This window comes from Erinaceus europaeus, chromosome 7, assembly GCF_950295315.1.
Source record: "Erinaceus europaeus chromosome 7, mEriEur2.1, whole genome shotgun sequence".
Lineage (NCBI taxonomy): Eukaryota > Metazoa > Chordata > Mammalia > Eulipotyphla > Erinaceidae > Erinaceus > Erinaceus europaeus.
This window is the reverse complement of record NC_080168.1, coordinates 39,945,511-39,966,833: the sequence shown is the minus strand read 5'-3', so window position 1 is coordinate 39,966,833 and position 21,323 is coordinate 39,945,511. Positions and strand designations below refer to the sequence as shown.

The following is a 21,323-nucleotide window of genomic DNA, read 5'->3' as shown; positions in this document are numbered from 1 at the left end:
GTATTCACTTGCTTAATAATTATTTAACTAGCTTCATCTAGGAAAAAAGAACTTGATTATAGGTACAAAGTTCAAATAATTATTTGGGTGGTCAACTGTATTGGATTACCTGTAATTTTGTCGTAATACTTTGTGGTGTTTTAAAAATACATATACATGTATTGACCTAGTCAATCTTTACATAAGCCTTGTGATGTAGGTAGAACAGGTGAACAAAGTTCAGAGAGAGACTTTTGGGTCAGAAGCTGGTCTGACCAGTTTAAATGTATCAGCAACATAGACAGCCTAACTCCTTATATAAGACATTAATTGAAGTAGATAGTACATTTTAAAATAATTTCTAAACTTATGTCCATAGTAGGAAAGGTAGTAAAGGGTTATTTATGTTTGATGGAATTTATGATACAATAAAAACTCAAAAGAAAAACATTTTGAAGAAATTTAAAAATATCAGGAAAGACATCTTCATTATTTTTCATTTATCTACTTGTAATTGGAAAGGTAAAAATATTCTTTTGGAAGAAATTAAATATTCACTTTTAAACTAGGTTTGTGGCTGGGGAGTGTCTTGATGGAGTGCATGCTGTGCATGTGTGATGCCTCAGGTTTGTCTCAATCATTATCATCTTAGGACTGAACCTTTTCCTGATCTCTCTCAAAATAGTAAATACATCTCTAAAATAAAATTAAAATTAGGTTTACTGTTAGGCTGTCAGATTAAGTTTAGAAAACAGTTCTGTTTTAAGAATCTTTTCAGTTAACTACTTCATCACAGGATTAGATATAGTAAGACAGAAATAAGTATAGCTCATAGTAACTTTTTTTTTAAACTGGAGCACTGCTCAGCTCTGACTTACGACGGTGCCTAGGATAGAACCTGGGACCTTGAAGCCTCAAGCACGTAAGTCTGTATAACCAATATGCTAGCTTCCCAACATGTTTTTTTTTTTAAAAAAAAAAAAGTTGGACAGCCAACATTAAAAAAAAATTAACCATTTGTGTCCCTCAGTCTCAGAACACTACTGTCACTGTCCTTCAGCTGTTGGCCTGGTTTCTTAACACATTTGCTCACTCTCTTGGCTCTAATAAATGGTATCCAGCATTTATTTTACTTGTAGGACTTTTTGTGCCATGTATGGTTAACCTACTGTGCTACCACTTGACCCCCCTATAAGACTTTTTACTCTGCCTTCATTTTCCAGTACACATCCTACTACTATTACATAGCAGTTTCAGCGTCCAAGTCACTCCTGATAGACTACATTTCATATGGGTAGCCCTAGGATCTAGTATGGTATTTGGTACATTATAGCACCTCATGGTATTTTCTTGGTTCAAATAGTAGATTATATATTTACCATCTAGGAGCATAGAGTACTGCAATGTTCTGGCTTGTGGCATTAAGTCTGGCCTTAAGGAGTTGGATCCAAGTGATTAAGTACTAGCCAGCAGTTCCAGGAACACTAAGAATATGGAAGTATGAGGAGATGAAGCCCCAGTAGGCAATAGCTACCCAGTGTTAACCCTTGTTTTGAGTAGCTGGCATGTGAAACTGAACAAAGTCCACACTTGCATGGTTGTGATCCTGATAGTTATTGCTAAGACTAGGATAGGAATAAATAGAGTGTATACAACACTAATTTGAACACAGTTTAAAGGATGATAGGGCCCTTGTCTTGCAGGAATGGGGAGTTTGAATGTTGATATTTATACAGTAAATATCAATATTGTGAGAAGCTTGAAAATGGGAAAATATAAAATATGAAAAGATTTTTTAAAACACATTGGCAGTGTGGAGAACTCGAGTACAATTGGTAATTAGTGTAGACTATGGGAAACAGCAAGGGGATACCTCAAAATACTACAAATAGAACTCATTATGGTCCAGCAGCTCTATTTTGAGGTACTATGCACCTTTTAAAAAACAAGTTTGCCTTTTGCTACAACAGATGGAACTTGAGGTGATTATATTAAGTGAAATGAGACAAAAAAATCAAATTAGCAAAACTCAACAAAAATAACTTCAGTTCTGACAATAAAATGATTACTCAAGGGGGAGGTGTGAGAAGGATGGCTTAAGGAGAACTCAGTTTGATAGTGGACTTACTGTGGTATATACATTCATTGAGGCACGAGGCTATACTCATAGTTGTGTAAACTGATGATAAATCACTTTTTGAAAAGTACTACTACTGGTCTGGTAAAATCATTTGGATAGTGCACCGTTTCATCATGTATGAGAACCAAGTTTAAGCGTGTCCCTACACCACCAACTCCCAATCGAAGGAAGTTTCAGTGTTGTGTATATATATTTTTCTCGCCCTCTACACCTCAGTGTGAAGAAACACAGCTTCCACACAAAGTATAGAGTGAAGTTAAGGACAAAGACACCCATGAGGTTGAATGAGGTAATACCAAGTTGTTTACAAGTGTGGTATATAAGAGTTGCCATTGTGCACAAAAGTAAAAGACTAGGGTGGGGGGGAGGGTTCAGGTTCTGGAACATGATGGCAGAGGAGGACCTAGTGGGAGTTGAATTATTACATGGAAAACTGGGAAATGTTATGCATCTTAAAAGTATTTCACTGTCAACTGTAAACCATTAATCTTCCAAAAAGGAAAATAAAAAAAGTTGCCATTGTTTTACCATGCTTGCTTGTCAGCATTTTTTTTTTTTGCCAGTCTCTATAATATGAAGAATTCAAGTTGAATTTCATTTCAATATTTACATCTCCTTAATTAATTATTGGTGTCAAATATAGAAATGATACAAAAATTATCAAATATAGTTGATACAATAAAACCTACTTGTCCAGCAATTTTTATTAGTGAGAGAGAATCAGAGCATTATTCTGACACATGCAATGCCAGGGACTGAACTTGGGATCTCATGCTTGAGAGTACATTGCTTTATGTACTTTATTTATTCTATTTTTAAGAGAAATGCAGAAGAGAGAAACACCAGAGCACTGCTCAGCTCTGGCTTATGGTGGTGCAGGGGATTGAACCTGGGGTTTAGGAGCCTTAGGCATCAGAGTTTGTTTGCATAACCATTATGCTGTCTCCCCTGCCCATAGTGGTTATTCTTAACTACTTTCTATATACATTTTAGAATTAGTTTCTTGGGCTAATATAAAAGTACTCTAAATGAATTATGCATTGAACTAATAGGAACCTGGGAAGAAATAGTATCTTATGACAGACATCATTATAGTCTTCCATTTCTGCAGATCTTAATGTCTTTGAGTATACTTTTATCATTTTCTCCATAAAGGTTAAGGATTAGTCATTTGCTTGCTTTTGTCTTAACGTCTACATTTTCTTAAAGTATATAAATACACTTAACACTATCACTGGGTTGAGGAGATAGCATAATGATAATGCAAAAGACCTGAGGTGCTTGAGGTCTCAGGTTCAATCCCCAGCATCATCTTAAGCCAGAGGTGAGCACTGTTTGTTACAAAAATAAGATAAGTAATAACATTACTACTAGTACTCATATGCATTATACACAGGAAGATACAACAGGAGTATGACTTTTTTAATTATAAAAATATCCGCATGACTATATTAAACTGTCTAATATACAATTTTTACCAAAGGCTAACTTAAATAAATCTGCCATGATTTCAGATCAGCAGAATATATCAGAAAGTTCGTGTTTTGGAGTTATGACACCAAGTGTATCAGCACAGTGAGCTCTTTACTCCACCATTGCCAAATCTTTTAGGCTGTGGGTCTTCTGTCTCTTGGCCTTATAGCCTGGACGTAAGAATTCTATCTTTCTCTTCTTTGCTTCACTTTTATTTTTGTGTTTCTTCAGCTTTTTCTTGGCAGCAATATCAGGATTAGTTACAAACTGGGGGGGGGGGGGGGAGAATAACAAAGTTTACTTTAAAAGTAAATGTTAAATCAATAAAAATCAAAAGCAGAAATGTACAATTTTGTCCACCTTTAAACATCACGAATGGAATATAGTCCTTTACTTCTTAAAGACATGTCTGTTTTCATGAGAGAGAATACAGCACTGCTCAGTTCTGTCATATGGTGGTACTGGGGATTGAACCTGGGGCCTCAGGCCTGCAAATCTGATGTGCTGGTGCAGTGCTATTATCCCTCTAGCCCAAGAATGTAATACATGCCATTTAAGAAAATCTTGGGGACCAGATGGTGGTGCATCTGACTGAGCATATGACAATGTGCAAGGACCCAGGTTCAAGCCCCCAGTCCCCTCCTATAGGAGGAAAGCTTCACAAGTGGTGAAGCAGGTCTGCAGGAATGTCCCCTCCCCCTCCATATCCCCTTTCCTCTTGATTTCTGGCTATCTCTATTAACTAAATAAAAATAAAAGAGAAAGATAAGGAAATCTGGAGTTCTAGCTGTAATGTCTCCATTATCTCTCAAACTTTTTCCCCCAAGAAATCATACATGGATACCCCTAGATAGGAAATTATTAGGCCTAGTCCACACACCAGATGAACTGGAGTTGTGCGTGCGTGCGTGCATATGTGTGTGTGTGTGTGTGTGTGTGTGTGTGTGTGTGTGTGTGTGTGTGTGTGTGTGTGTGTGTGTGTGTCTATTTCCTTCTTCACTGCTCTGAGCCACTTTCCCAGAAATAAGGCAAGGGGAGAGACAGATCTCAGCACTGAAGCTACTCCTCACCCCCTGGCTACATTACCTTCCAGGTGAGGCCAAGGCTTGAGACTGGGCTGTGTAAGCTATATCTCAGACCCCGTATCTGCATTTTCAGAAATCAAAGTTACCTCCAGAGCCTTCCTCTTTTTCCGAAGTGCCCTCTTCTCATTCGCCTGTTTCTGTACTGAGGCAAAGGATAATGAGAAGCTCTCAAGTCCAACAAGCTTTTTGAGTAGTTCTATGATTTCCTGGGATAGATTCTTCAGTGAAGGATCTAAATTGCAGAGAATGATAATCAGAGACAGCTATGTAGGAGAAAAACACATTTGTCTGAACATCAGCAGAAATCAACAGATATAATTTAAACTCTTGTGGCACTATCACTTATTACTTCTTCATGGAGGAGAGATTAAATCTAGCCTCTGTATTTTGAGATGAGAAAAGCATATAGCAACTAACCCTTCTCCCCTTTTTATTTTATTATTTTACTTTTTTAAACTTTTTTTATTATCTTTTTAAAATTTCTTTTTTTCTTTATCTTTACTTATTGGATAGACAGCCAGAAATTGACAGGGAAGGGAATGGCAGAAAGAGACAGAGAGACACCTGCAGCAATGCTTCACCACTTGCAAAGCTTTCCCCCTGCAGGTGGGGACTGGGGGCTTGAACCTGAGTCTTTGCACATTGTAATATGTGCATGCAACCAGGTGTGCCACCACCTGGTCCCTTATTATTATTTTTTTAACCGGAGCACTGCTCAGCTTTGGTTTATGGTGGTATAAAGGATTGAACCTGAGACTTTTGAACCTTATACCCTGGCCTCCTCTCCTCATTCTCAATAAGTCAGAGAGAAATGGAATGGGGGAGGAGGAGAAAGGAACCTGTAGCACTGCTTCACCACTTATATTCCCCTGCAGGTGAGGGCTAAAACCTGAGTCTTTGCTCATGGTAGTGTGTATGCTTTACCTATGGTGCCACCACCCAGCACTGACAGCAATCTAAACCTCCATCCAGGATGCAGCAAGAGATCAGACTGGGGCTGGCAGGTGGCTGATTCTGTAGAGCACATGCACAAGGAGCCAGGTTTAAGCCCCAGGTAACCATAAGAGGCAAGTTTCAAAACTATGAGCAATGGAATAGTGGTGTGGTGTCTCTCCTCTCTCTGTCTCCCTTTCCTTTTCTGTCACCCTCTATTTAGAAGAAAGAAAACATGGCAACCAGGAGCAGGTACTAAGCTTAAGTGACAAGGCTGGTGGAAAACAACAACAAAATGACAAAACTCCCACCATAGCCAGATTACAGACCATGAAGCCTGTTGCAGAATCCTTAAGATAAAGGAATCAACAAATTTGACAAAAATATAGCCTATTCAATTCTTCACAGATAGAAGAAAAGGGAATTTCTCAAGTCTATCTTCAAGTTACCAGTCATAAAGTCTTAGTTTTAGTCAAAAGCCTTTCAAGTTACCAGTCATAAAGTCTTAGTTTTAGTCAAAAGCCTTTTTTATTTTTTTGGACTCAAGACCCCTTTGAAGCTGAAGAAAAAACTGTGTGCTTCCCCACCCTTTTGCTTCCTCTCTCAAATGCAAATAACCCACAGATTTTTACATTTAATTTTATAAGAATTCAGAATAGGGCACCTAGTCTGCAAGATTCTTGAAGACAGGGAAAAGAACCAGGTATTTTCTACTAATGAATGCCCCAGTGGCTGCCAAGAACTAGGGGCTCAGTGCTAGCACAACAAATCCATTGCTTCTGGTGGCCATTTTTTACTTTTTATTAGGTAGGACAGAGAGAAATTGAGAGAGGAGACAGAGAAGGAGAAAGAGAGAGACCCGCAGACCTGCTTCTTCACTTCTCCCTTGCAGGTGGGGATATGGGGGGCTCAAACCTAGATCCTTGCTAGCTACTTGCACTTAAAACTATGTGTGCTTAATGGGGGTGTGCCACACCTGGCCCCCCTGGGTGTTTAGAAAATGCTGACTGATGACAGCCAAGTCTGATCTGGAAAGCAAGGTAACTTTTCAAGATTGTAAGACTAAAACAACTTGTTTTGACATTTGTATCATTTGTTTTCCTTAACTCATTTACTTTCTTTCCCTGTTTTCCACTCCCAATTCTTTTTCCATTATCATGACAAATGAGGAAATATACCAGGTGAGAAAAAAATAAAAATTTAAAAATTAAAATATTTCTTAAACTAAAAGCTACTTCAGACAAAAAGGATAATGCATATACACCTTATACTTGAAAAATGTAATTACATTTTATTCTTTACAGCTCTATGAGGCTCAGAACTATACTAAGCTATAGTTTTTCTTTAAATATTTAGCCCATGTTCAAGAATAATACACTTAGACATAAGGAAGCATAGGAGAGAGCAGTCAAATATCAGATAAACACATCCTATATGTCTGCTCATGTCCTGACACCTTACAAATTTTCTCCCTTAAACTTGCAGGAAGTGAGGGAAGATGAAAGGAAGAAACTTGAAGTCAGGTATCAGTGCTAAGGGCCACATAAACAGAAAAGAGGATATGGTTACCCTGATCCGAATAAGTACTGTTCAATTCTCGGAACAATGGAGCTATGATGACTTGGAGATACGGCTTCACTCTATCAACTCCAAGATCCAAGGCGACAGCTCCAAGAAACTTCAAGATGCACGTTCTCTGAAAGTACAGGGCACTTTTCATTTGAACCACTTCTCTTAAACCTGAAGCATTAATTTCAAAACCAGGGTCCCAGCTATCTATGTTTTACTTTTATATTCAAAAGGAAAAGCTTCTTGAGAGGGTCACTACCACCACTAAAACAAACAAAAACCACTGTGGTCAGGGAGGTATTACAGTGGATGAATGAATGCACTGGACTCGCAGGTATGAAGTCCTGTATTTGATCCCAGACAATGCATGAGTCTGAGTGATGTGCTGGTTCTCTTCCCCCCACCCCACCACATATAAATGAATAAAGTAATGTGGTCTGGAAGTGGCGAAGTTGATAAAGCACTAGGCCCTCAAGCATGAGGTTCTGAGTTCAATCCCTTGCGTCACATATGCCAGAGTGATGTTCTGGTTCTCCCTTCCTCCCTTGTGCTAATGAATTTTTAAAATTTATTATACGATAGTGACAGAGAAATTGAGGGTGTGGGAGGAGATAGGGAGAGACAGAGAAACACCTATAGCTCTATTTCACCACTTGTGAAGCTTTTTTTCCTTGCAGGTGGGAACCAGAGACTTGATCCTGGGTTCTTGTGCACTGTAGTGTGTGTGCTTTACCAAGTGAGCAGCCACCGCCTAGCCCCCACATACATTATTCTTAATGACTATTTTCAGTTATTTAACATAGTCATCATACCTTTAAGGGGTTTCTAGGTGAGTAAGAAGCCTCCAGCTTTGCTATCCGAGATAACTTCAGGATTAGCCACAGTAGTGTGGCCGGGTTGCTGTGCTCTTCTTCCTCTTCATTCTCTTCTTGCTCAGAGTCTGTATTCTCTGCACAGGCTTTTTGAGTTTCTCCATTTCCTAATCTTTCTTTTAACTCACCTTGTTTATCCTCTGAATTAGGTGCCAGTAAATATAAGACTTTGGCTATGAACAACAAATTCTTTACAACCTTAAAAAAAAAAAAAATCAGAGAAACAGGAGGAATCAGGCTTTGTTTCTTCAAGTAAATACGGCCAGGAACAGACATTTACAATTAGAAAATAAAAGCAAAGAAACTGGATATTATAGTATTTAATAGATATTCCATTCCAGTTCTGAACTTGTTCTGCCTTTTAAAATAAAGAGCAAGAAACATCATCATCAAGAAAACATTATTAAAATACCTACCAATCTCAGTTTACTCCAGATTAGAGGCAGAATAGGTTTCTTCTAAAAGGACTATATATGTTGTGTGTGGGATGGCTATGCTATATGGCTATGCAAAAGATTTCCATGCCTGAAGCTCCATGGTTTAATCCCCCCACAAACACGCTACCATAAGACAGAGCTGTGCAGTGCTCTGATAAAAATAAATAAATAATGGCAGTCGGGCGGTAGCATAGCAAGGCTAAGTGCAGGTGGTGCAAAGCGCAAGGGCCAGCTTAAGGATCCCGGTTCGAGCCTCTGGTTCCACAACTGCAGGGGAGTGACTTCACAAGTGTTCATGAAGCAGGTCTGCAGGTGTTTAACTTTATCTTCCCCTCCTCTCTCTATTTCTCTCTGTCCTATACAACAATGATGACACCAATAGTAACAGTAATAACTACAACAACAAAACAATAGGGCAACAAAAGGGAATAAATAAATAAAATAAACCTAAAAGGATTACAACATTTACCTGTTCTCCTAGAGACTCATCCAAGAATTTGGAATGCAATTGATGACAAGATGCTAGAGAGATACTTTTCATCTGTGGGAAGAAAATGGATATTGGCAGATACAATACAGGGTATTACTGATTATTGAAAAAAAATCTGAGTAATTATAATTATACAATAAAGGTATTAAGTTTTGTTCACAATGACTACCTATGAAGACCTGGAGAGTAAAAATTCATGACCAGAAATCGTGCAACTGCTCCCTTCCATCTGTTTGAGATACTTTCATGCTTTAGGGAAATACAGTTAATAAGTAACCTCTTACACTGGGGTCAGATTGTGGTGGATCCAGCAGAGCATATACATTATCATGCCTAAGAATCCAGGTTCAAGTTCCCAGACCCCATGTGCAGGGAGAAAGCTTCAAGAGCACAGACCAGTGCTCTAAGTATCTCACCTCTATGAAAGAAAGAAAAAGCCAGCAGGGAATAGTAGAATCATGCAGGTACCAGTGATAACCCTGGTGCCATAAATAAATAAATAATCTTATAGATCATCAGTAGAAAAATGGCAACATTCGGAGGCAGGGTTACAAGCAGCAGTTGTTTTTCTCTCCTTTCCCAGGTCAACTAGGAATACCAAAGGAGACGACCTGGGACCAAAACAAGACAGGACTAGAACGACTTCAGGAACCCACCAAATCACCGGTGAGTGCAAACACATGTGGCTCATGGACAGAGAGGAGCCTAGGGAGAGATTGGAAGGCTTGTAACAGTCTGGCAGTTTATCAGTTGAGGCACCATCCCCAGTCTGTTCCACCAACAAGGTGACGGCTGAAGGGGAGAGGACACCCCTGAGACTCACCAAGTGCAACTCAGAGTCTCCACTGCTACTGCCCTCAGAATCTGGAGCAGAGGCAGGGAGGCCCTGTGCTGACACCAGGGGACAGAGAACTAACCAGGAAACTCAGAAGAAGACCTATACCTTAGTGGCATAGTGGTAGGGCATCAGGGCATCTTTGCATAACCACTGGATTATCTGTGCCACACCCTGCTTTATCCCTTGGTCAGGAGTCAGTAATTAAGCTAAGAAGCCTACTTATAGTTTAAAAGCCCTCAGGCTCCCATAGCCTACAGGGAAGAAAAAGCACAAAAGAAGCGTTTAAGCCACTGAGCTCCAAAGTCAGGGATTAAAATACACTACTGAAACAACTGTTAACTTCCACAATTGTGAACCCTTTAATTACCATACTCAAACACAAGTCAAACCAGGCAACAGTGATCAGTAATTTGAAAAGTACTGAGAAATGGGCCTCCTAACATAATATGTAAGAAGAAGAAATCAACAATATGCTGTCTACAGAAAACCCACCTAACTCAACAAGACAAACACAGACTTAAAGTGAAAGGATGGAAAACTATCATACAGGCCAAAGGTCCACAAAAAAGGGCAGGAACCGCTATTCTCTTATCTGACACGATAGACTAAAAAATGATACGAATGGACACTACTTAATGCTCACTGGATCAGTCAGTTAAGAGGACTTAACAATTATTAACATCTATGCACCCAATGAGAAGCCATGTAAATACATCAAACATCGACTGAAAGAGCTACAGCAATATATTAATACTGCAACACAGTCATAGTAGGCGACTTCAACACCCCACTCTCTCAACTTGACACATCATCCAGGCAGAAAATTAATAAAGACAAAAGGGAACTAAATGAGGCGATAAACTAGAACTATTGGAAATTTTCAGTTATTCATCCCAAGAAACTGGAATACACATTTTACTCAAATCCACATGGGTAGACCATATGTTAGGCCACAAAGACAGCATCAACAAATTCAAGAGCATTGAAATCATCCCAAGCATCTGCTCAGACCACAGTGGAATTAAACTAATACTTAACAATCAACAAAAGATTAGTAATAGTCCCAAAATGTGGAAGCTCAACAGTACATGACTTAACAACTACTGGGTCAAAGAGGAAATTAAGGAAGAAATCAAAATGTTTCAATGAAAATGAAGACACAAGCTATCGAAATATTTAGGACACAGCTAAGGCAGTACTGAGAGGGAAATTCATAGCCATAAAAGCACACAGAAACAAGAAAAAGCACAAATAAACAACCTGATTGCACATCTTAAAGACCTAGAAGAAGAACAACAAAAGAACTCTAAGGCAACCAGAAGGACAGAAATCACTAAACTTAGGGGGCAGAAATCATAACACTGAAAATAAGAAAACCATACAAAAGATCAACGAAAGTAAATGTTGGTTCTTTGAAAGACTGAACAAAATCAACAAACCTTTTAGCCAGACTCAAAACAAAAAAGGGAGAAGACCCAAATAAATCAGATAGTAAATGAAAGAGGAGATATCACAACAGACACCGCAGAAATTCAACATATCATGCGAGGCTTCTATGAACAACTATATGCCACCAAGCTAGAGAACCTGGAAGAAATGGAAGATTTCCTAGATACCTACCAACTTCCAAAACTAAGTCAAGAGGAAGTGGATAACATGAACAGGCCCATCACAGCCAATGAAATTGAAACAGTTATCAAAAATCTCCCCCAAAATAAAAGTCCTGGACCAGATGGTTTTACAAATGAATTTTACAAATCCTTCAAAGAACGAATACCTGTACTTTTAAAAGTCTTCAAGAAAATTGAAGACACTGGAATACTCCATTCCAGCTTCGAAGCCAACATCACTTTGATACCAAAAGCAGACAGGGACACAACCAAAAAAAGAAAACTACAGACCAATACCTCTGATGAAAATAGATGCTAAAATATTGAACAAAATTCTAGCCAATCAGATACAGCAGTATATTAAAAAGATTGTCCATTATATTCAGGTGGGGTTTATTCTAGGCATGCAAGGTTGGTGTAATACCCGTAAATCAATCAACGTTATCCACCACATCAAGAAAAGCAAGACCAAAAACCACATTGTCATATCAACTGATGCAGAGAAAGCCTTTGACAAAATCCAACATTCCTTTATGATTAAAACACTACAAAAAATGGGAATAGATGGAAAAATTCCTGAAGATAGTGGAAGCATTTCCCCTCAGATCAGGTACTAGATAGGGCTGCCCACTATCACCATTACTATTCAACATAGTGTTGGAAGTTCTTGCCATAGCAATCAGGCAGGAGCAAGGAATTAAAGGCATACAGATTGCAAGAGAAGTCAAACTTTCCCTATTTGCAGATGACATGATAATATACATAGAAAAACTTAAGGAGTCTAGCAATTATTTTGGATATCATCAAGCAATACAGTAAGGTGTCAGGCTGCAAAATTAACATTCAAAAGTCAGTGGCATTTGTTGTATGCTTTACATTGGGTTCTAGTTCTCCCCCGCCAAGAGAATTAGATCAGGCCTGCTAATTTTGCGGGCCCGCTTGGCCCCGCCCCAAGGAACCCTGCCAGAGTTCCAGAGTGACAAAGTTGAAGAGTTCCAGAGTTGGAGAGGGTTCCTGAGTTGCAGAGTAAGAGAGAGTGCTTGCGCCACCGCAAAGAGACAGCCGAGTTCTGTTTGGTGATTAGTTTGTCTTAGTTTATGAATTGTTGTTCCTGAATAAAGAAATACAGCTTCCCTGCCCAGCCGTTGTCTCCGCGTCTCTGTTACCCGCCCGTGAAGCTAGCGCGGCCGGCAAGAGCCTTCCGAAATTTTAACAACAAATGGCGCCCACGTGGACCTGACCTGCGCATCTCTCAGATAAGTAAAGACAATTTGGCTACCTATGTACTATGGCCTTCTCTTCTGCTTGTGAACAGATCTCCAAAGGCCTCTGCTCTTTCTTCACGAGACTGTTTTGCTATTTCTGGAACATTTATCTCTGGACCACTCTGTGGTTTCCACTCGCTCGGGCGAACTCAGAACAGCCAGCGGGAAGAGCCAGCGGGCAAGAGGCGAGGCGCGGAGCTGCTGTTTCCACCTGGTTAAACAGCCAGCCAGCCGGCTGCGCCCAGACAACTCCGCGCACCGCACCCGCAGCCCCACAGCCCACAGGAGCCCGATGCCACCACACAAGAGCCCAATGCCAACACGCTAGAGCCCGACGCCAACATGCTGGAGCCCGATGCCAACACGCTAGAGCCCGAGGCCAGCCCACAGGAGCCGGCTCTCCACCTCGTGCCGCAGGGCACTGGACATGTGATCCCTCCACACTGCTCGGCCACTGCGAGCAGGGCAGCAGACATGGCAGGGCCATGGGGCAGGGCCGCGGCGGCCTATCATGGCCGCCACCCCTGGGCACCTAGGCCCACGCCTTCTACAAAACTGGCCCGCCTGCCCTCGTGCTATGAATTCTGGAACGATCCCGGGCCTCCCGGACCCCCAGGCTCCCTGCCGAAACTGGGCACACGAGATCTCCAGCTGCCGGTCCGGTCTGAAGGCAGACAAGCTGGAGTACACAGAGATTTGTGCAGAGATCACAACCTGCAATTCCTAGAAGTAAAGCTGTGTGGGAAGCCACCTCCGGATGGTGAACCCCCCCCCCCCCCAACAACTAAGACAGTACAGATTTAAATTCGTGTTTAAAATGACATGTCTTCGTAACAAAGGTTTCTCTCCTAGTGTATTAATGACCATGTTTATGTGTATGTTTAAAGTTTGGTAAATAGTAACTTTAAGGCTAAATTCTTACTAGTCAAAGTTAAATGAAAAAGGTTTTCAACGTAATTCTCATAAAGATAAAAATTAACTTACATTTAAAGTCTGAGGTAAAAATTAGTTAACAATATATTTTAACTAAGTTGGTCTAAACAAAAGGCTAAATAGACTTGTTGATATGTAAAACTCTCCATTACCTTCTCTATTAGAAATGGTAGATCGCACAATGGCTATGCTAATTATTCTCATGCCTGAGGTTTCCTTTCCTGACTCCATCTTGAATGGGTGTAACAAAAGGTTAAAAAGACGTTGCTATGTAAAAGTCTCAAATTCCTTCTCTATTAGAAACGTTAGATCGTGCAGTAGATATGCTAATAACAAGTTTTGTTTCATAGTAAGTAAATTGCAGCCTGCTGCCTTTGGGACTCTAGGCTGTTACCCACCCCCATGCAAATGCCCGTCGAGGCAAGTAGCCCCCCAGAGGCAAGAAATGTTTTTTTTTTTAAGCTGATAAAGTTCAGTTTGTGCCAGTTTCTTTTTATAAAAATGCCTGTACCATATAGGTTTCTGTTCACCCCACACCCTTCCTTGATACTGTAGCCATTTAGTTAAAAGAAAAGGGGGAATTGTTGTATGCTTTACATTGGGTTCTAGTTCTCCCCTGCCAAGAGAATTAGATCAGGCCTGCTAATTTCGTGGGCCCGCTTGGCCCCGCCCCTAGGAACCCCGCCAGAGTTCCAGAGTGACAAAGTTGAAGAGTTCCAGAGTTGGAGAGGGTTCCTGAGTTGCAGAGTAAGAGAGAGTGCTTGCGCCGCCGCAAAGAGACAGCAGAGTTCTGTTTGGTGATTAGTTTGGTTTAGTTTATGAGTCGTTGTTCCTGAATAAAGAAATACAGCTTCCCTGCCCAGCCGTTGTCTCCGCGTCTCTATTACCTGCCCGTGAAGCCAGCTGGCCCGGCAAGAGCCTTCCAAAATTTTAACAACAGGCATTCCTCTATGCAAACACTAAGTTAGAAGAAATTGAAATCCAGAAATCATTTCCTTTTACTATAACAACAAAATATCTAGGGATAAACCTAAGCAAAGAAATTAAAGACTTGTATACTGAAAATTGAGTCACTACTTAAGGAAATTGAAAAAGACACAAAAGAAGTGGAAAGACATTCCATGTTCAAGGGTTGGAAGAATTAACAACATCAAAATGAATATACTACCCAGAGCCATCTACAAATTTAATGCTATCCCCAGCAAGATCCCAAGCACATTTTTTAGGAGAATAGAACAAATGCTACAAATGTTTATCTGGAACCAGAAAAGACCTAGAATTGCGAAAACAATCTTGAGAAAAAAGAATGAAAGGCATCACACTCCTAGATCTCAAATTGTATTATAGGGCCATTGTCAACAAAACTGCTTGGTACTGGATCATGAATAGACATACTGACCAGTGGAATAGAATTGAGACCCAGCAGTAAGCCCCACACCTATGGACATCTAGTCTTTGACAAAGGTGCCCAGACTACTAAATGGGGAAAGCAGTCTCTTCAACAAATGGTGTTGGAAACAATGGGTTTAAACATGCAGAAGAATGAAACCTAACCACTATATTTCAGCAAATACAAAAGTAAATTCCAAGTGGATCAACGACTTGGGTGTTAGACCACAAACTATCAGTTATAGAGGAAAATATTGGCAGAACTCTTTTCTGCATACATTTTAAAGACATCTTCAATGAAACGAATCCAATTACAAAGAAGACTAAGGCAAGCATAAACCTATGGGACTACATCAAAATAAAAAGCTTCTGCACAGCAAAAGAAACCACTACCCAAACTAAGAGACCCCTCACAGAATGAGAGAAGATCTTTACATGCCATACATCAGACAAAAGGCTAATAACCAGAATATATAAAGAACTTGTAAATCTCAACAACAAGAAAACAAATAACCCAATCCAAAAATGGGGGGGAGGACATGGACAGAATATTCACCACAGAAGAGATCCAAAAGGCCAAGAAACACATGAAAAAAATGTTCCAAGTCTCTCATTGTCAGAGAAATGCAAATAAAGACAACAATGAGATACCACTTCACTCCTGTGAGAATATCATACATCAGAAAAGGTAACAGCAGCAATTGCTGGAGAGGTTGTGTGGTCAAAGGAACCCTCCTGCACTGCTAGAGGGAATGTCAATTGGTCCAACCTCTGTGGAGAACAGTCTGGAGAACTCAGAAGGCTAGAAATGGACCTACCCTATGATCCTGCAATTCTTCTCCTGGGGATATATCCTAAAGAACCCAACACATCCATCCAAAAGATCTGTGTACACATATGTTTTTGGCAGCACAATTTCTAATAGCCAAAACCTGGAAGCAACCCAAGTGTCCAACAGATGAGTGGCTGAGCAAGTTGTGGTATATACACAATGGGATACTACTCAGCTGTAAAAAATGGTGACTTCACTGTTTTCAGCTGATCTTGGACGGACCTTGAAAAATTCATGTTAAGTGAAATAAGTCAGAAACAGAAGGATGAATATGGGATGATCTCACTCTCAGGGAGAAGTTGAAAAACAAGATCAGAAAAGAAAACACAAGTAGAACCTGAACTGGAATTGGCGTATTACACCAAAGTAAAAGACTCGGGTGGGTGGGTGGAAGAGTACAGATCCAAGAAGGATGACAGAGGACCTAGTGGCGGTTGTATTGTTATATGGAAAACAGGGAAATGTTATGCATGTACAAACTATTGTATTTACTGTGGAATGTAAAACATTAATTCCCCAATAAAGAAATTAATAAAAAAACGAAAAAAAAATGGCAACATTCATATATTTCCTTTTCTTCTCTTGCAGTATTTATGGAGTTCTCACTATGAGCCCTGGAGTTGTGGTTAGGTCCTAGGAAATCAGGGACAAATATAAGATAATAAGTCATTAACATTTTCATAAAAAAGTGACCTCATTTAGTGTCCAACAAGGTTGTGAAGGAGGCAGGAAGATAATATTTATCCAACTTCGCAATGTTGTTACAACACAAACAATGGAAGATGGTAAGCAAATTACCAATTACTTTAGAAGAACCTTGGGTTTGAGGGAGACCCTCTTCCTGCAGTTTCACATGGACATCAGGCTGGAAGAATTTCTCCCAGCTGGGACTAACCCTGAAATTATACACAAACCAGAATGAACATTCAATTCACACAGATGATGGGGAAGGTCTTATGAGAAGCCTTACCTTTTGGTGGAGGTCAGTTGTTAAGAACCCAATGGCTACAGGTCCTGAGAATTTCTTTTTCTTTTTGGCACTCCACTTTCTAATCAGCTCCTCTGGCTGGCAGGAGGCAAAAAGCAGCCCAAATATTTGGGCTGCGGTGAGCCACACCCAGTTATGTGGATGTCTCAGGTGTGAGTGCACATGACCTAAGGAAACCAAAACACACCCTCAAACATCTCATAGCTGCTTTGGTGCCTTGATGGCAAGTCTGACTAATTCCGGCATTTACCAACAATCTGTTATCTGCTAGTATATGGAAGTCAAAACTGAACACAATAGTCCCTGATTCTCAGAAGGAAGATCTGAAGGAGCTGAGGAGAGTGAGATGGTAAGACATCAGGAATGAACAGAAAACCAAGTGAGATAAGAGAGCAAGACCCCAACCAGAACTAATTTCTGACTCAAGGCAAATAAGATGTCATTAATATTTACGATTTTGAAATGAATTAGTATAAATGTGTATACAAGAAAACGTTTGCTTCTGAAATCTATTATTTGGGGCAGGGGAGAGAACATAATGCTTATGCAAGTAAGATTCTCATGCCTGAGGCTCCAAAATCCCAGATTCAATTCCCCAACCCATCATAAGTCAGAGCTGACCAGTGCTCTGTTAAAAACAACTAAACTATTATTTTATTTTTCTTATTGTGACATCACTGGGATTTGAACACTCAGGGCTGGCTTTTATTAGACAGACCACATCACCAAAGCTTCCTCCCAATGCGTGAGGCCCAGACTCAAACCTGGGTTTCACACATGCCTCTATTGTAGTAACTATTAAAACCAGTATTTCCAACTAGCTGACTAAACGTTATCATTTACTAAGCCTTCTATACACCACACAAGCCTAAGTGTGGCTACACAGACCTCAGACCTTCCAAAAATTCTATGAGTTTGGAAATGGGAACTTCCATTTTACAGATGAGGTGTCTCAGAGGGGCTAAGTGAGGCCAGGTAAAACTAGATGTGGGACCCAGCTTAATCTAGCGCCAAAGCTCATGATGTTGAATACCTTTCAGTTTGTATTCTCCACTCTTAGAAAGTAAAGGAGGGGAAGGATTGACTGTCTAGATGAATAAAGTTAAATCTGAGGTTTAGCCTATGATAAATATATATATCTTTTAAAATATTATTATTGGATTATTGTTATTTATTATATCTTTATATATTATATATCATACATTATTATTTATTACAGAGAGAAATTGAGAGGGGAGGAGGGGCTAGAGACAGAGACACCTGTAGCCCTGCTTCACCACTTGTGAAGCTTTCCCCTGCAGATGGGGACCAGGGGCTTAAACCCGGGTCCTTGTGCACTGTAATACATGCACTTAAACAGGTGTGCTACTGCCTGGCTCCTATGATGCTATAATGCTCTATTTTATGAAGATGACGATCTTTACTTTTTTTTGCCTACAGGGTTATTGCTGGGGTTCGGTGCACTATGAATCCACTGCTCCCGGAGGCTATTTTCCCCCCTTTTGTTGCCCTTGTTTATCGTTTGTTATTATTACTGTTATTGCTGTCATTGTTGGATAGAACAGAGAGAAATAGAGAGAGGGGAAGACAGAGATAGACACCTGCAGACCTGCTTCACCACTTGTGAAGCGACCCCTCCTGCAGGTGGCAGCTGAGGGCTCAAATGGGATCCTTGCGCTGGTTCTTGCTCTTCCCGCCATGTGTGCTTAACCCGCTAGGCTACTGCCCGGCCCCCTATCTTTGCTTTTTGTTTTAAATTTAAATAAACTTTATTTTAGTAACTATCTTTTGGACAGAGAGAAATAGAGAAGGGGAGAAAGATACCTGCAACATTGTTTCACTACTTGTGAAGCTTCCCTTTTGCAGGGTAGGACCTTGGGCTTGAACCCAGGTCCTTGCACAGGGTAATATATGTGCTTTATACCACTAAGCAGCCCCTCAAGTAATTTTATTTTCATTCTTTTGTCCAGAGCACTATTCAGCTTTGGCGCCAGGGATCAAACCTGGGGCCTCAATAGTCTCAGGCATGCAAATCTGTAGCATGAACTTCTGTTATTTTCCCACTTCTTCAATTTTTTTAAGAGTGATCTATTGCCACAATAATTTAAATGTCCCATAAATATGAAATAGTTCAGTAAATTATGGCACATTTGAATGATGGAGGAGTTATAGCTATTTAAAATCATAATTACTAACTGTGCTACAGCAGAGCGATAGACTTAAATACAAACAGAACACAAAATTTTATATGGTGGCTCAGTTGTGGTGCAGCATTGAAATTGTAAACATGAAATCATGTATTTAACCCCTAGCACTACATATGCCAGAGTGACGTTCTGGTATTTCTTGCTCTCTTTACTCAGGAAATTAAAAAAAAAAAAAATTACACAAAGTTATATAACCTCTAAAATATCAATGACTATTTAATAAGGAGCTACAGTAAATTGTCAGGTAGTATGGAAGACTTTTGAAAAAAAAAAATCCCTTTCACCACTCTCAGATGAATACTCTTTCACACATAAATAAAACATGTTATTTGCAAAATTATAAAAACACACATTACTGTGGGCCAGGAGGTGGCACAGTGACAAAGCTTTAGACTCTCAAGCATGAGGTCCTGAGTTCGATCCCCAACAGCACCTGTGCCAGAGTGATGTCTGTTTTTTTTCTCTCTCCTCCTATCTTCTCATTAATAAATAAATAACATATATATATATATATTTTTACTGTATTCAATTTGAGGTCTTTTGAAATCTTTTCCTCATGAAATTTTTACCTAATATGTACTTTCTGAAATATTCATAGCCTACTTTCCCAAATTTGTCTTCAGTAATTGTATTGGAACTGATGTATTTATGTTTAAAATTTAAATAGAAACATTTAAAAAGGAAAAAAAAAATTACTGATTAATCAGGGAGAGATAAAGAGAACCACAGCATTACTCCAGCATAGGCAACATCAGGGATTGAACTGGGGAATCTCATCTTTGCAAATTGGGCATTCTACTAGCTACACCATTTCCTGGGTTGCTCAGTTTCAACTAATTATTATTACAATTTTATAGCACCAGAGCCTCATACGTGTACCATTTCACTGCTTTTTTCTTTCTGTTTTATTTTTCTTTACCAGAGTACTGCTCAGCTCTGACTTACCGTGGTGCAAGAGATTGAGCCTGAAACCTTTGGTGCCTCAGCTATGATAATCACTATGTTATCTTCCTCAGCTCACAAGGTGATGTTTTCATTCTTTCAGATACATAGAAACACCCAGTACTGGGTGGGGGTAGATGGCATAACGGTTATGCAAAGATACTCTCAAGCCTGAGGCTGCATAGTCCTAGGTTCAATCCCCCACACCACCATAATCCAGAGCTAAGCAGTGCTCTGGTAAAAATAAATAAGTAAATAAATAAATAAATAAATAAATAAATAAATAAAACATTAAAAAAAGAAAGAAAGAAAAAAAACACCCAGTACTAAAATTTCCCCCAGTGCTATAGCATAGACATATGGTTCTGGAGATTAAATCACTGGCAAGGCAAGGTGTGAGTTCTTATCTAGTAAGTGGCCTTCCAGCCTCTATTTTCAGACTTAAATAATACTTACTCCAGATTTTGCTCAAAGTTTCAGAGGGCTTTGTAAGCTGAATAATATTACAGTCCTTGATGAGTTTACTTATCAATGTGAGAAAACTAAACAGAAGGCGATCTGCAGCTTTTTCTTCATTTTCTTCTATGATCTAAAAACAGGATGAATGTCAACTACAGTGACAATTTCAAATAAAGTGATGAACATTTCAACTCCTACATGTACATTTACACTAGGGTTTCCCAACATTAGTTCTACCAATATTTTCAATCAGATAATTACTAATTACTAGTGTGTGTGTGTGTGTGTGTGTGTGTGTGTGTGTGTATGGGATGTGGGGAGGATGGGAGGAGACTCCCTGAGGTTATGTAAAGGGTTGTTTAGTAATCTGGGAATTACTAAACTAGTAAGTAGTGCATCCCTCCCATAATCTTCAGACAGAGCTAAATGTCTGGGGTGTGTGTTGTGTGTGGGATCATCCCACTTGAGAATCTTTGTTCTTCATGTAAGTTATTTTAAACATCTTAAAAAGAAGATTCAATTACACTGGATTCTTGCTTTCATTACAAAAACAAAAACTCACCTTTTGAACACAAGTAATATTAGCTATATAAACCTCAAATCTAACAAAATTGAGACAAATGCATTACCCCCAGTAAGTAACTTACATCTTTAAAGTTTTCAGGATCAGTTTCCTTTTCAATTACAGGGAGAACTTTTCCAAGTCTTCTCTCAAAAGTGATTCCTTCACATTCCACAAATAAGCCACAGATCAGGGCAGCTAGTTGTCTGTTTAAGCTCTACCAAAAATAAACCACCACAAGAATATGTCAATTATTTTATTCTGCCTCTATTTTTAGAACTTCAATAAAAAGTCTTTCCCTTGCAACACACACACACACA

General features: G+C 39.6%; 1 protein-coding gene across 2 annotated transcripts in view; it reads right to left on the bottom strand.

The window, feature by feature from the left end:
* Positions 1-2,311: 2,311 nt before the first annotated feature.
* The window catches only part of UTP20 (UTP20 small subunit processome component), a 124,038-nt gene continuing 105,026 nt past the window's right edge, over positions 2,312-21,323 (bottom strand). Inside the window, exons 55-62 of one of the 2 annotated variants that reach the window (XM_060194234.1) lie at positions 21,089-21,220; positions 20,439-20,571; positions 16,816-17,000; positions 8,958-9,029; positions 7,992-8,249; positions 7,180-7,306; positions 4,764-4,909; positions 2,312-3,859 (exon numbers count right to left, since the gene is read on the bottom strand). In XM_060194234.1, coding sequence (XP_060050217.1) covers positions 3,704-3,859; positions 4,764-4,909; positions 7,180-7,306; positions 7,992-8,249; positions 8,958-9,029; positions 16,816-17,000; positions 20,439-20,571; positions 21,089-21,220 — 1,209 coding nt within the window. In that variant the 3' untranslated portion in view covers positions 2,312-3,703. Of the gene's footprint in view, positions 3,860-4,763; positions 4,910-6,515; positions 7,052-7,123; positions 7,307-7,991; positions 8,250-8,957; positions 9,030-16,815; positions 17,001-20,438; positions 20,572-21,088; positions 21,221-21,323 lie in introns of those variants that run through there. The other variant, XM_060194235.1, reaches the window with a different exon arrangement.